General features: G+C 44.9%; 1 protein-coding gene across 4 annotated transcripts in view; it reads right to left on the bottom strand.

The window, feature by feature from the left end:
* Positions 1–15,431, bottom strand: part of ABLIM3 (actin binding LIM protein family member 3) — a 120,366-nt gene that overhangs the window by 57,591 nt on the left and 47,344 nt on the right. For all 4 annotated transcript variants that reach the window (XM_055143184.1, XM_055143185.1, XM_055143182.1 and 1 more), the window contains one exon: positions 9,478–9,615. In XM_055143184.1, coding sequence (XP_054999159.1) covers positions 9,478–9,615 — 138 coding nt within the window. The remainder of the gene's footprint in view (positions 1–9,477; positions 9,616–15,431) is intronic.

The following is a 15,431-nucleotide window of genomic DNA, read 5'->3' as shown; positions in this document are numbered from 1 at the left end:
CGAAAGCTACCCGTGGCATATTTGATATGCCAAAAACAGTAACAGGGGCTGGAGCGATAGCACAGCGGGTAGGGCGTTTGCCTTGCACGCGGCCGACCCCGGTTCAAATCCTAGCATCCCATATGGTCCCCTGAGCACCGCCAGGAGTAATTCCTGAGTGCAGAGCCAGGAGTAACCCCTGTGCATCGCCAGGTGTGACCCAAAAAGCAAAAAAAAAAAAAAAGTAACAAAAGTCTCACAACAGAGACTTTACTGGTGCCTGCTTGAGCAAATCGATGAGCAATGGGATAACAGTGACAGTTATAAATTTGTTCATAATAACTGATTATATTTAAAATTCAAACACCAATCCTACCATCATTGTACCTTCCCACCACCATGTTCCAAATGTTCCCACCCAAACCCCAAATTGTGTCCCCCAAAGCAAAACAAAACAATTAATTTTGCATTGCCTGGTTATGAATGGGGCCAGAATTTCTTTAATGTGGCCTGCAACAGGCATATAAAAAATGCTCACTCATGATTTGAAAGATACAAATTAAAATGACAATGAGATATCTCATGCAGTGAGAATGCACATATCAAAAAGTCTGGAAACAGCCAGTGTTGGTGGGGATGTGGTGAGAAAGGAATCCTTATGCACTGCTGGTGGGAATATTGTCTGGTTCAGTCTCTATGGAAAGCAATATGAAGACCTCTCAAAAAAATAATAAAAGGAATAGAACTGCCACATGATGTAGTGATGCCACTTCGTGGCATCTATCCCAAACACAAACACATTGATTCGAAGGATATATGTGTACCATGTTCACTGCTGGATCTACCTAGAATATCTTACCCACACAGCAGAGCCTGGCAGGCTCCCCGTGGCATATTTGATATGCCAAAAACAGTAACAACAAGTCTCACAATGGAGACGTTACTGGTGCCTGCTCGAGCAAATCGATGAACAACAGGATGACAGTGATACAGTGATGTTCACTGCTGCACTTATTACAATAGTCAAAATATGGAAAGAACTCAAATCTCCAACAACAGAGGAATGGATTAAGCATTTGTGGTATACAGACACAATGAAATGCAGCTCTAGGAAAGAACAAAATCATGTGATTTGCCACGACATAGGTGGAACTAGTGAATATTAGGCTGAGTGATTCGGAAGGAAAGGAAATAGTACAGAATGATCTCTCATAAACAGGCCTTAACACACGCACAACAAGGGAGCAACAAAGGGCTGAAGGAAACAAAAGGGGGAACTGACCCACACAATTGAGTTGTTGTTGTTGGGATTCCAAAGAGAGGGGTCTGGGGATTTTATTATCTCAATCAATAAAAGGCGGGGTGGGGGGGTTGGCATAAAGACCACCTGCACCCGAATCCCTGGGGGCTTTTGAAGACGTAGATGCCTGAGCCTATATTGCGCACCCTGGGCTGGGTTCCAGAACACTCCCTTTAGCAGCTGATTGGGCGCCCACTGGCTTCAGGAGCCGGGCAAGCCTCGTGGAAGGCTGGAGGCCCCATAGTTCACACAATGGCACATAGCTGCGTTGTCACAGATTTCAGGGAAGCCTCAGTCAGTTCATAATGCCTGAGTACTTGCTACCAGCCTGACTCTGCTACAGAGGAGCAGGGTAGGAACCTCCTTAACGAGACAATTGAGTAGGGGAGGGGATGGATGATTTGAATTTTACCGTCTGTTCTTGCTATAATCACTAAAGTTTTCGTCTGTTCTCTCGGGAAGCAATTCCTCAAATGGGAAGAGGCAACCAATGGGTACAGAGAGAACACAGTTCAGGGAGAAAGACGGGTGCAGACACCAAGGACTGTTTTGTGGGGAGGAGAGAGATCAGAGGAAGTGGGAAGAGAGTATGGGAGGCTTCTTGGAGGAAGCAGCCTCTGAGCTGAACTTTGTAGGGATAGAATGAGCCAAGGCACAGAGGCACCAAATGGTGCATGGGATATTTATGTGGAGATGGGGTAGAGGGAGGCTGTTGATTTAGGAGATAGGAGGAAGCAACACAAGGAAATATTGCAGACTAGTTGGAGGAGGCTGGAGTCTGGCTGAAGTATAGGCTTTGTGGGATATAGAGAAGCTTGGGATGTTTCCCCCCAAATTTTAAAGATTTTTTAAATGACATGATTTATGAGGTAAAGAAATGCACTGTCACACTGTCCTCCCGTTGTTCATCGATTTGCTCAAGCAGACACCAGTAACGTCTCCATTGTGAGACTTGTTACTATTTTTGGCATCTCAAATACGCCACGGGGAGCTTGCCAGGATCTGCCGTGATGGTGGGATACTCTCGGTAGCTTGCTGGGCTCTCCGAGAGGGACAGAGGACTCGAACCCGGGTTGGCCATGTGTAATGCAAATGCCCTACCCGCTGTGCTATCGCTCCAGCCCATCTGAGATAAAGATACAAAATTAATTAATTAAATAAAACAAAAATAAACTTTCAGATTATAAGACCAAATTAATGGTTCCCAGAGGGGAAGAGTAAGGAGGGTGGGTAAATCAGGTAAATGTGATTTACTGTGGCCAACTGTGTGGTTAAGGACACAACTGGAATTTAGTGGTGACTTAATCTAGTACATTCAAACATTGGTTCATACGGTGCAAAACTAAAACTTATAGGATGTTATCATGTGTATTACTTTACTCGTTGAACATTTTTTCTTTCCCACTAATATGAACACAAATTTAAATGATTAAAATTATTTTGAAAAACCGATTGCATGCTAAAATAGGAAGAAAATGATCCCCAATCACCCAGTTGTGAAAACAATCAATTGCACTTTTGCATTTTGAATGGAGAGGTATTGTGATTCGATAAGGACTTCCAGTAGATCTTTTGGGATAACCTTGTGGACAATATGAAGAAACCTAAGCTACACAATAGAAGAGTCTATGGATATAATTGCAGGTGTGTGAATCACCGATTCTAACTCCCCATCCCAAGGATCTTATAAGTGTGGGAAACAAAATTTCCCTCTGAGAATGAAGTTATGAAACTGACACCGTATGTGCAAAGCAGAAAGAGGCAAAGTATCTTCCAAGAGATTGAATGGTTCTTGGGGCCACCAGCAGTACTGGGGTATTGATCCAGCTACAGCAGTGATGGACATTTGGGAAGGGGCAGATGAGTAGCAACTGGAGGGTCACCTGAGAGCCCATCCAAACCTGGGGCCACCTCCCTCCTCTTGCTATGAGCCTGCATTTTCCAAGTGATGGAGAATCAGACTTAATTCCCATAATTCCTACTTGTGGGACTAAAGAATCTTGGCCAGGGCATCATAAACTAGTGCTCCGGGAACCACAGCTTCTGCTTACACTGAAAACCAGGCCCTCTGGTTTCACACCCCAGGTTCCCAAGGCATGGTTGGCAGGCAGCTTTCTCAAACATGACCCATGTCGGGGAAACCAAGCAGCCATGATGTAAGTACTGGTCAGGGCCAGGTGATAGAACCCTGTTGACAAACTCATCCTCATCTTTAGGAGGAAATGTTCTACAAAAGCAGCTGGGTTAAAAACAGGAATGAGGACTAGGGGGACCAGAAAGGAGGGTATTGGGTATTTTGATGTAGGTGGGGTACAGCCACTCTACGTATTGGGACTAGGCATCTGTATATTATTATAACCACGTTACCTTGACTATCATTGTCACTGTCACTGTCACTGTCATCCCGTTGCTCATCGACTTGCTCGAGCGGGCACCAGTAACATCTCCATTGTGAGACTTGTTACTGTTTTTGGCATATTGAATACGCCATGGGTAGCTTGCCAGGCTCTGCCATGCAGGCGAGATACTCTCAGTAGCTTGCCAGGCTCTTCGAGAGGGGTGGAGGAATTGAACCTGGGTTGGCCAAATGCAAGGCAAATGCCCTATCACTGTGCTATCTCTCCAGCCCACCTAGACTATCATAAAAACGAAATAATCAATACAAAAACAAAAGCAGGAGGGATTTCCATGTGAATCCGGACACTACTGTGCAAATGTTTATCCCAAAGGGCAACCGTGAGAAAAGAGGGGGAGCTCTGAAGGACACAGAAATAGGGGGATGACCCAGGGCAGTGGAGACTCAGAGGTCTCTGGGCAAATCATCAGGGTTCTGGTCACTAGCCTTAGCCATCTGGCTCGCAAGGAGTTTGGCCCTCCTGTCCCAGAACCTTCAATGCAAAATGAAGAAGCTGATAAAACTAAATGACTGAGCTATTTATCTGACACCTACATCCTAGGAATTGGGGGGGAAAGGCTGCTTCCTTCAGGATGTACCAGTGCTTACACAATTTAAACTCAGTGTGTTCAAGAGCTCAGGAACCCTGGAGACCACCCCAAGGGGAGAGGGAGGAAGGGCACCTGGGTGGAGTTGGAATTAAGAGTTGGAGAGGGGAGTCATCTTCCACCAGGGCTCATGGAAAATTATCCCCTCCAACAGCGCCCGGTGTGGAGGGCGGTCAAGGTGAGAGGACGGGCTGTTCTGGGCTGTGCAGGTGGCAGATCCATTGACTTCACAGCTGTGGAATGAGCGAGGTCATGGCCTACCACCTCCTTGGAAGCAGATCCTGTTTTTTCCCTTCTTTTCTCTCCTTTGTTTCCTCGGGCCAACTCCGCCCCCCTCTGCACCCCAGGTTACCCCTCTGAGTGGAGCCAGACCAGGAGGCCCAGAGAAAACTTGGAACAATCAGTTCCTCCCTTTTCCCCAAGGAGCTGAGGAGGAAGTTTTTCGTAGAAAGGATGTCAAGGCTGATAAGAATCGTAGGGGGTTCCTGGAATTACAGTGGGGAGCAGAGCGATGGATGAGGAGCCAGACCAGCCCTGCAGATGTGTGTGAGGCTGAGCCGAGCTGTGCATTCGAGTGACAGGAGAGGCCCTTCAAGGCCTGCAGGGTAGAGAGCTGGGGAATGAATGGCGCGCACTTGCTATTCTGTGCATCGAAAGGAGAATGTGTCTGTCCCCTCTTTCCTTTTCCTTTCTTTCTTCCCTAAAGTAAATCATATGGCTTGTCAAAGCTAGATCTGCTCTGAGGACAGCCATAATGAATGCCACTGTCACACAAAGCCACAAGAGGCCTTGCACCTAGCCCTTTGTCCCCATCCCCTGAAGCCCCTCAGGAGCTGTGTGACTTCGTGTGCCTTCGCCTCTCTGCAGCCCTGCTGCCTTGTTTGTAAAGTGAGGCACCAGGTGGTAAATCCAGGCATCCTGGATCTGAGAGTCCAGCGCTCTGTCGTGTAATTCTGTTGATTCTCCACATTTCAAACAAGGTTGAGTGACATTTCCGTTTATGAAATGTCAGAAATCAAGAAGTTTAGATGGACCCCAGAGAGAGCTAATGATTCATGAAACACTTGTGAAATACATAGCACAGGCAAAAAATGTATAAAATAGCTAGAGAGCATTTACAAAACAATGAGATCTACTCGCTGCTCCCAGTGCTAAATTTGCTCGCGCGCATTTCCAGCTCCTCCGAAGCCCATCTGTCTTTCCCTAACAGCAGCCCCTCCCCACGCTGCTCCAGCCCTGTGGCTCTCAGCTGCTCACTTTTCTTCACAGTTTTATCCCCTATGATACATCCCCAGATAACATACTGTTCCATCTTGCCTTCATTTGAACTTCATACGGATGGAATCACATGACATTTACTCACTTCACTGATACTGCTTCTGAGCTCCACTCCTGCCTATGCATGTAACTGCATTTCATTCGTTTTCAGTGCCGGGCTATATTCTGTTGTCCAACTAGATCACAACTGACCTAGTCTTCTGACGAGGGACACCTGAGCTGCCTGAAGTTGTTCTCGCTTTTAGAAATGTTGAACATTTCTAAAATGTTCTTTGAACATCCTTGTATTTGTGAGTGATGTCTATTTCCCTAAACAAAAAAAAATATTTCAGTAGTATGAATGTGGCAAAGGCAAGAATTTGGCCATTTTTGACAATCTGCCTTGGGGAAATTAGAGATTCTCTTTCAACGGATTTTAAGGGAAAACACAGTCTTATTTTTCTTACTAACTTTTCCCATTTACAGTCCAACCAACAAACCTCATGGGTCCATACCATCTTCAACAGCTGATTCCTTATATGAAGTCAGCATAATGGGTGTGAAGTCTCATTGTGATTATTCTGGAGGTGTGGGTTGGTTGCGGCATGAGGTATTAGAGAAAACTCAGGGCCTGCCACATGCTAGGCTTTACTCTGCCACTTGAGTTATTTCCCTGGTCTCCTTGAATTTCTTGTGATTTTGAATTTTCCATGGCTATTACTGGAATTTGACAATCTTATTCTATGTTTTGGGAACATTTGTGTTTTCAAAGTTCACCCACACGAAGCATGTATGGTATCTCATTCCTTTCTATTGAGAAAATTTTGATGATTGTGAATAACACCACTTTGAACATTTATGCACACACTTTTGCGTGAACATAACATTCTTATTCTTTTGCATCCAGTTCACTCCTATATTTTTTGGAGGAGTTTTAGAATTTTAGCACATAGACTTAGCTTTGTTTTTGCTTTGTTTTTTACTTTGAGTCTCACTTTGACCAGGCTCTAGGCTTTGCCTTTTGTTCTCCATGATCTATGCAGTCATGGAAGGAAACCTCAGGTCATTCAGGTTCAGCATAAACCACTGGATTAACCTGGCCATTGTAAATCATCAGGATTCTTGCTTTCATACATACATATATTTTTTACCTTTGTAGACCTTTTCTTTTCATGTTAGTATAGCATCTCATATTTTTTTTTTTTTTTTTTTTTTTTTTTTTTTTTTTTTTTGCTTTTTGGGTCACACCTGGCCATGCACAGGGGTTACTCCTGGCTCTGCACTCAGGAATTACCCCTGGCCATGCTCAGGGGACCATATGGGATGCTGGGATTTGAACCCGGGTCGGCCGCGTGCAAGGCAAACGCCCTACCCGCTGTGCTATCTCTCCAGCCCCAGCATCTCATATTAAAAGAAATTCGTGGGGCTGGAGTGATAGCACAGCGGGTATGGTGTTTGCCTTGCACATGGCTGACCAGGGTTCGATTCCCACCATCCCATATGGTCCCCTGAGTACTTCCAGGGGCAAGTCCTGAGTGCATGAGCCAGGAGTGACCCCTATGCATCTCCGAGTGTGACCCAAAAAGCAAAAAAAAAAAGAAAAAAAAAGGAAGAAATTCATAGGACCAGAGCTATGCCTCAGTGATAAATAACATGCTTGCATATGTGAGGCCCTGATCCTGAGTCCCAGACCTAAAATAAACACACAAAAAAGTCATAGTGGTCTTAGATCTCTAAGCTACAAGAGAGCTCAGTCTCTAAACTGCTTATTCCTAGAAACAAAATCCTCCCATTTGTTTTCCCTCCAGGCAAGCTGGCATGAAATTAGTGAGAAAAACAAGACTGTGTCTCCCCTTAAAATCCACAGAAAGAGAACCTCTAATTTCCCCAAGGTAGATTGTCAAAAATGGCCAAATTCTTGCCACCTCCATATTCATGCTACTGAAAAAAAAAATTTTTTTTTGTTAGTGTTTATAAAAGGCAAAGTTTATTTCTTCAAGCTTCTGTATTTGGGTTGTCTATTTGACTAGTGTTGGCCAACAGGACATGTTCAACTGGACACCAGCTGCTCGCTGAAGCCTGCTTTCTTGTGCTTGGAACTCTCAGGCCACACAAACAGGCTCGAGCCAGGCTGTGAGAGGATGAGAAGCCATATGGAGGCACTTAGGTCAAGAGCTTGCCAGCTCTGCCCACCGAACACCGCATCACCATAATGAGGCCAGCAGGGAGTTAGCAGCTCGGGCAAGTGGAACTACCCAGCCGATCCACAGAACCCAGCCGATCCACAGAATCAAGGGCTAAAAAAATGTTTTTCAGACATCACATTTTGGCGTAAGCAAAAGGTAGCCAATACACTTTCTGTAGAATATAATTGCATGGTCAAAATTCAAACCTCCTTCCCACAATTTTATTGCCTTTACCTTTCATAAAGACAGTAACACACTATGGTATACTTGCAGGGTAACTTGTTTAACTGAAGAGGCTTTCCAAGTCTCAATGAGAAATTATCACATCAATTAAAATATATCCCAGTGCTGGAGAGATAGTACAGCAGGCAGGGCGTTTGCCTTGCATGTGAGCTCAATCCCTGGTACCCATATAATTCCCGAAACCCTGCCAGTCGTGATCCCTGAATGCAGAAACAGGAATAAACCCTGAACACTGCCAAATGTGGCCATCCAAACAAAACAAGTAGCACTGTAGCACTGTCGTTGTTCATATATTTGCTCTTGCGGGCACCAGTAACATCTCCATTGTGAGACTTGCTGTTACTGTTTTTGGCATATCAAATATGCCACGGGGAGCTTGCCAGGCTCTGGTGTGAGGGTGGGATACTCTTGGTTGCTTGCTGGGCTCTCCGAGAGACACGGAGGAATCGAACCCAGGTCGGCCTCATGCAAGGCAAACGCCCTACCACTATGCTATCACTCCAGTCAAAGCAACGACAACAAAAATGTATCTCATGTGAGTTTCCATCAGCAAACCAAGGAATATGACTGAGAAAAATGCTGGAAGCAGCTCTGTAAATAAAAAGGGGTTTCAATTGGCCTTAAAGCCAATCTGTGTTGTTCAGGCTCTTCAGGAAACTACTTTCATATCAGTTATGTTAGTAAGAATGTGGCTCAGCCTCCAGCTGCCAGACCTTGAGAATTAGGAACTGTCCTGGGCATTTTGCTCATTGAATGAACCTGTCATTGACGGCAACACAGTGTGGACTCCGTTCCAAAGAGGCCTAACTTCAGGACCTGCAGGGGCACCAGACATGCGGAAAGAGCCCCATGAGTGGAGCTGGGCAGGCCCTTGTCGGGGACCCCAGGGCGTCTTTCCAGCTGCCAGTTACCCTTCTCAGAAACTCTTAACTTGTCTGGGTCTGGGCCCTCTTCATGCATCACAGGTGAGCTGGAGCAAGTGCTAACCTGCCGCCACGTGCTCCCAAGGTACTAAGTCAACTCTAAGTCAACTTGTAACCCAAGTCATCGGTCTAACCCTAACCCTAACCTTTATGAAACTTACAACCTGAGCCAACATCTAATGCTAACTCTAACCCTTAAGAACCTTAACTCTGGAGGGTCATCACATCCTTTGAGCAGGAGCTCGACACAGTGCCAGGCCAAGCCAGGAGAGCAGGCTCTTCCACGAGCTCACCATGTACTTTAGCACCGAAGCAGGGATTTTTTCCAGATGGGAGGTAAGCTCACAGTACTGCCTTTCCTTTTGGGTCAATATCACTTCAAGGTCATCCATGCCCTTCCCTGCCCCTCCAATGTCAACAACACTCCTCTCCCTCTCTACACTGATTTGGGGGAGAATTCTTTGTGACAAGTTCCAGGCAAGTCTCTTTAAGCCTTAATAAGTGTCTTCATGGTCATTGTGTGGTCTGCCCACTATCCCAGGGACACACAAATCTCAGAAAGGAGCTGGGAAACCAAGCCTCCTACCTTGGCAGGTGAAGCATCTGATGTGGAAGTGGTTATTGTGGACACGAACCACTTCCCCTTTGCACGTGTCTCCACATCGGTAGCAATGTATGACATTGGAGCTGCCCCGAGGATTGTAAGGGTTCTGTTGATAAGGAACTGTGGAAAGAAACAAAGAGATTAGCATCCTGAAGGCCCTTATGATAAGTCTGACATTACTGCAACCACAACTGGGTGAAAAAGTAGAAAGGGTGGAAAAGATTAGCAAAAATACATTCAATACTTAATCAGACTAAGAATGCCATGATGAGGCATCCTTAGCAGGCAAACGACATTAGAATGTGAGTCCTGAACTCTCCTTGAGCAGCAAATGTGTGTGGACATGACATGACCTTCCCTTGTAACAAGAGGCCAAATCTCGGGATGAAGAAAAAGGAGGCATTAGAGCATTTCAAGGTAAGCTCTCCAGAAACACTTCTCAGTCAATCTCTGGATCCAAATCAGTTCTCCAGCTTCATAAAGGGAATCTGAGCCTTGTAATCATCGTCTGGGTTTCAAAGAAACAGACAGTCTTTAGGTAAAGTTACTTCTCTTCTCATCTGGGGCATTCCAGAGGTGGGCGGGTGAGCCCACCACCTGCCAAAACAGAGCCCTGGCACACAAAACCCTCCAGAACCCAATCACCACCATGCTCCTGGGCTGGTCTCCACAGACTTGGAACAAGCCTCACGCATGAGAATGAATCTGTGGAAAAGCCCAGGTATGTGGGATTTGTGACCAAACTCTCCAGGATCTCGTGAGATTGGGTGATCTCTTCCCTTCTCCGTTCTTCCAGGAGTCTGGCAGTCATGCCCACAAACTGCCTCTGGTGCCTCATGGGCTCATGAATGGCCATGATCCAGAGACTTGGAAGAGAGCAACAAGCTGCAGAGATGCCTCCAGACCCTAAAGTCACCATCCAGTTAAAAGCTGAAGTCCACCTGTATGACTCTATTTTAAATTTTAGAATTCCTGAATGCACAGTCGCATTCCTGGCTGCACAAAATCTCATACTCTACACCACTGGTATACCAGCAGTAGCACACCACATTGGATGGGGCATAAAGTAGAAGGCAACGGATCTCAATTAAAAAAAATATGACAAGTGCCCTGTAAAGCTCCCTCCATATATATATATCTATATATATATATACATATATATATATATATATACACATAGCACTGTCATCCCGTTGTTCATCGATTTGCTTGAGCGGGCATCAGTAACGTCTCCATTGTGAGACTGTTGTTACTATTTTTGGCATATCAAACACGCCACGGGTAGCTTGCCAGGCTCTGCCGTATATATACATATATATGTGTATACACACACACACACACACACACACACACACACACACACACATATATATATATATATATATATATATATATATATAAGCACACAAGGCTCAATCTAGAAAAACATGTTAGTAATGGCTCCAGGTTGAGATATTAACAATGTTCACACACTTTCTTCTAAGGAAGCTTTTTTGATCATTTTAAGTGGATTATTCATAATAAGCAATATGAAATAAATTATTTGGGGACTGCTATTGGAGCAGGCTTTGATGGTCATTGGGAAAATTTGAAATAATGGTGCTACTCTGGAAGTGTAATGGTGGTGGGGTTGGTATTAGAATATTGAGTGCAATAAATCACTGTATGCAATAAATTAATTAAAAAATTTTTTTTAAATTAAAAAAGTTACTTTTCCCTGGTTTCCCCAGCACTATAAAGCAAGGGTGGTCGGTGTCAGCACAGACTTTCTGCAAATGTGGTACAGAAGAAGGCACTGTACATTACTAGCTGCTCAAAACCTCATACTGTACAACCAGCAGTAGCACACCGCACTGGATGGGGCATAAAGTAGAAGGCAATGGATCTCGATTAAAATATATATTAGTATGTATATTAGCATAATATCTATCTATCTATCTATCTATCTATCTATCTATCTATCTATCTATCTATCTATCTGTCTATGGAGGGAGTGACAGGGCACTTGTCATAAAGCAACCTGGACTGCACTTTGCAGGAGACTTACAAATGCCCAATCTATGCCATTTGAAGGGAGTTGGTGGAGCTGGTGAAGGGATTCTTACATCTCAGGATTCATGGTCAGTTTCAGAGCTCCACAAGCCTACAGAGTCTCTTTCTTTCTTGCTTAGATTTTTCTCATTTCTTTCTCCCCCCCCCCCCCCAGTGATGTTCACCTTTATTGAGCACTGCAGCAGCTATTAGACTGAGCTTCTTTGAGTCAGTTCTCTTTTCCTTTCCTTCAGTGTTTATTTAGGAGCTGTAGTTTACAATACTGTTAATGTGAGTGCTTCCTGCAAATAATGTTCCGACCTATATTCCCCACTACCAGTGTCAGCGTCCCTCTACCCGTGTCCCAAGCTTCTCTCCCCCTACCCCCATGCCTCACGGGTTCTGTTGCCACTGGCGAGACCTTTCTTATGTCTTTTCTCATCTCTTTTACCTGGAACAGGCTGTGCTTGAGCATATATATCTACTATTATTAAATATATTTAATAATAGTAGACACCTTCCTAGAAAGACCTAAAAGCGGTGGCTGGCTGGCTGGTGCATCTCGTCGATATAAGCACTGAGATCACTATGTCATTGAGCAATCAAATCTTCCCTCTTCAATAAAGTTTCTAGAGGCACTGGGAGAGACTCACTTAATTCTCTCAATGTACTCTGTTAGGAGAAGGCTCACTCTTCTCCTGGCCAGAAATTAAATCAACCAATGACAGAGGAATGTCTCTACGGCTTATACCTATTGACATACTGGCTAGACTTGGGGATGGGCATGCAATCGGCTAGCCTGGACACACGGCAACCTTGACCTGTTCAGAAACTTATCAATCCACATGGCCTAGTTCAAGGGCTTCTCGACCCAGTGGGAACTATCCTACTAGGGGTCATGTCTGTTCACTGAAATTTGAACTGTGCATTTCAGGCACACGAAGGACTGCATATGGTGACGTGATTGGCAATGAAATGTGAACAGAAATTGCCCTTTCCAATTGGAAGGCTTCAGAGCCAGAATTTGATCTGTCATATTGCCTTTCCCCCAGGCCAGCAAGCATCGAGAGCACCAGAGGGGGTGCTGAATGCAGCCGCCTGAATTCCTGCCGGAGGAGTCCCGGGGCAGAGTGCTGAGCTAACCCAGATTAGAATTTATCCCAGGTGAGGAAGAATTTCTGTTATCCTAGCCTTTAACATGTTCTATAAGTGGAGCATACCAATACAGCTGCAACCTAATGTTTTTCTATAATTATAGAACATGTGTTGGTGATCACACAGCTTGATATGTCTGAGGCACAGGGTTTGATCCCTTGCATCACAAATGTAAGTAAATAAATTTGTGCCCATTATGTATATTAATCTAGAACTTTCTTTTGATTATCAAAGATGATCTAATTTATCTGCCCAGTAGACCTAGGTAGATTTGTTCTTTATTTAAAGACAAACAGCTGGAAAGCCTGACATCTGATGATCTTCACTGAGAGTTTCTGGATCCTAAGTGTGCTGTAGGTCCAGGAGCAGATTGAGGCCTAGTTGACTGCTTCCAGCCACTTTGCTGTCCGATGCAGGAGACAGTAACCTCTCAGTGTTTCTCTCACTGAGTGCATGCTCTGTAATCAAGTCTGTTTTTTTTGTTGTTGTTGTTGTTTCTGTTTAGCGGGTAGGGCATTTGCCTTGCATGCGGCCGACCCGGGTTCAATTCCTCCGCCCTTCTCAGAGAGCCTGGCAAGCTACCGAGAGTATCCCATCTGCACAGCAGAACCTGGCAAGCTATCCATGGTGTATTGGATATGCTAAAAACAGTAACATCAAGTCTCACAACGGAGACATTACTGGTGCCCGCTAGAGCAAATCGATGAGCAATGGGATGGCAGTGACAGTGATTTTTTTTTTCAATTTTTGCTTTCAATCTTATGTTAAATTTCAGACCAAAGTTAAATTGTGGGAGAGAGGGTTTGGGGGGAGAAGGCTGGGGCATCTCAAAGAGCTGGAGTACTTCCTTTGCATGCATGATACTAATTTTGACCCTTGGCACTACATGTCCCCCACCCCCAGAACCACAGGGCTAGAGTTACTTCTTTCATGTCCACATCACTGGAGATGCCAAGGACCGCCAGACTTTTTTTGAGCACTGTTTGAGGAGGCACCCCCAAGTTTAACAAAAGTTAGTCAGTTAATTAAATCATTAATGAACTCATTCAATAGTATTTCAAAAAGCGACTAACATGTACCACCAACATCCATTAGTGTCCTACCCCTCACCCTGTCCTTGACAGCTGGTAGCAATCTGCCCCCCTACCCTCAGAGTCTCCAAGAACATTTTCTTTAGTTCTATCTCCTTTGCTTCCTTTTTGATTCTTGTTTAGTAGCCATGAGAAAATACTTCTCTCTCCTGCTTTCCTCAATCTGTGAGGAAGGTATAGGTCTTATGTACTACTGTCAAGAGGAACAAAGCTGGGAGTTATAAAACAGAGTAAGGACGAATAGCAGAATCATCACTCTCGATGCAAGAGTCTCTCCAGAATCACACACAGATCCTCACATACCTCTTCTAATTCCACCTGCCTCATTGCTCAAGCATCAACTTCAAGATCAGTTAGATTTTTCTCCTGTCTTCACTTTTTCCATCAGAAAGGAGAAAGGATTTGTAATCATGGTCTTTAGTCTAATCTCAATCTTTGCAATACCCAGACATAAAGGCATGAAACCAGAGTGAGGTGCTCGATTGGGCCAACCCTGGCTCTCTGTGGCTCTGAGGGAGCCCTCAGCCCGAATTCTGCTGCACTCAGGCTAACACTGCCTAGTGTGGCTGAGCGACGCTGGTTTCTGCTGTTTGCAAACAGTCCCATAAGCAGAAATGCATGAATTGTTGGTGAAGATTCTTCCAGACTATTGATGTACACTGAGATACAAAAGGTATGATTCGTACTGCAGCATGGTAAGAGTAGAGCTTATAGGTGTGATCAGACTTTTCCTAATCCAGAGAGAACCAACAGAAACTCCAGGAGTGTCGGGAAGCAATCCTCAGATATGCCACCTCACTTCCAATAACATTTTGTTTGCTTAGAAAATTAAAATAGCAACTTTATCTAATCTCATCCTCGGTGTGTGTATAAGACTGAATGTAAGAGCCTTTTCTTCCTACATGACCCTCTTGAAACACTGAATTTTATGGCTGATTTTCTGCTAGGTATTAGATCTACACAACCTTTATCTCAGAGAGGACTCAGGGTTATTTACAGGACGTTTCTAATGTTTGTTTCATGAGCAAATGACTATTTTTTTCCTTGCTTTTTTGGCCACACCAGGCAATGCACAGGGGTTACTCCTGGCAGTGCTCAGGGGACCATATGGGATGCTGAGACTCGAACCCGGGTCGGCCACATGCAAGGCAAATGCCCTACGCGCTGTGCTATTGCTCCAACCCTGGCAAATGACTTTTGAATTTCATGTGAACTTACATGTGACTCTTGAAACTGCAACATGGTGTGAACTGCCTGGCCTGTTCATACAGTTCACAGCATCTGGGAATAGTCACAGTCCTAGGCGTCAAAGAACATTAGTGCCACCCACTTGTGAAATAATCCACGAAGTTGGCAGTCCAGACGTACAGTTCACAGGATGTTTCGAAAGAGAACCCATGGTTTCTGATTAATGATGCGTGTTAGGACAGTCAGGAAGTACCAGGATGTCTTTTCAGAGTTGGGGTAGGCTGCCTCCCCGCAGCCCCGACCTCCATACTTCCCGAAGCCCTGGCAGCCATGTCCGCTTGCCATATCCCCCACATAGTCAACTCATTAGTGCAGACCATGGATCCTGGAGTCCCTGGGCCATGGATCCCGGAGTCTCTGGGCGTCGTGGCTGCATATGCAGCTGCGTGACGCCTCCTAATTCCTCAGTAC

This window comes from Sorex araneus, chromosome 6 (genome assembly GCF_027595985.1).
Source record: "Sorex araneus isolate mSorAra2 chromosome 6, mSorAra2.pri, whole genome shotgun sequence".
NCBI classification, from domain to species: domain Eukaryota; kingdom Metazoa; phylum Chordata; class Mammalia; order Eulipotyphla; family Soricidae; genus Sorex; species Sorex araneus.
This window is presented reverse-complemented; position numbering and strand designations above follow the sequence as displayed.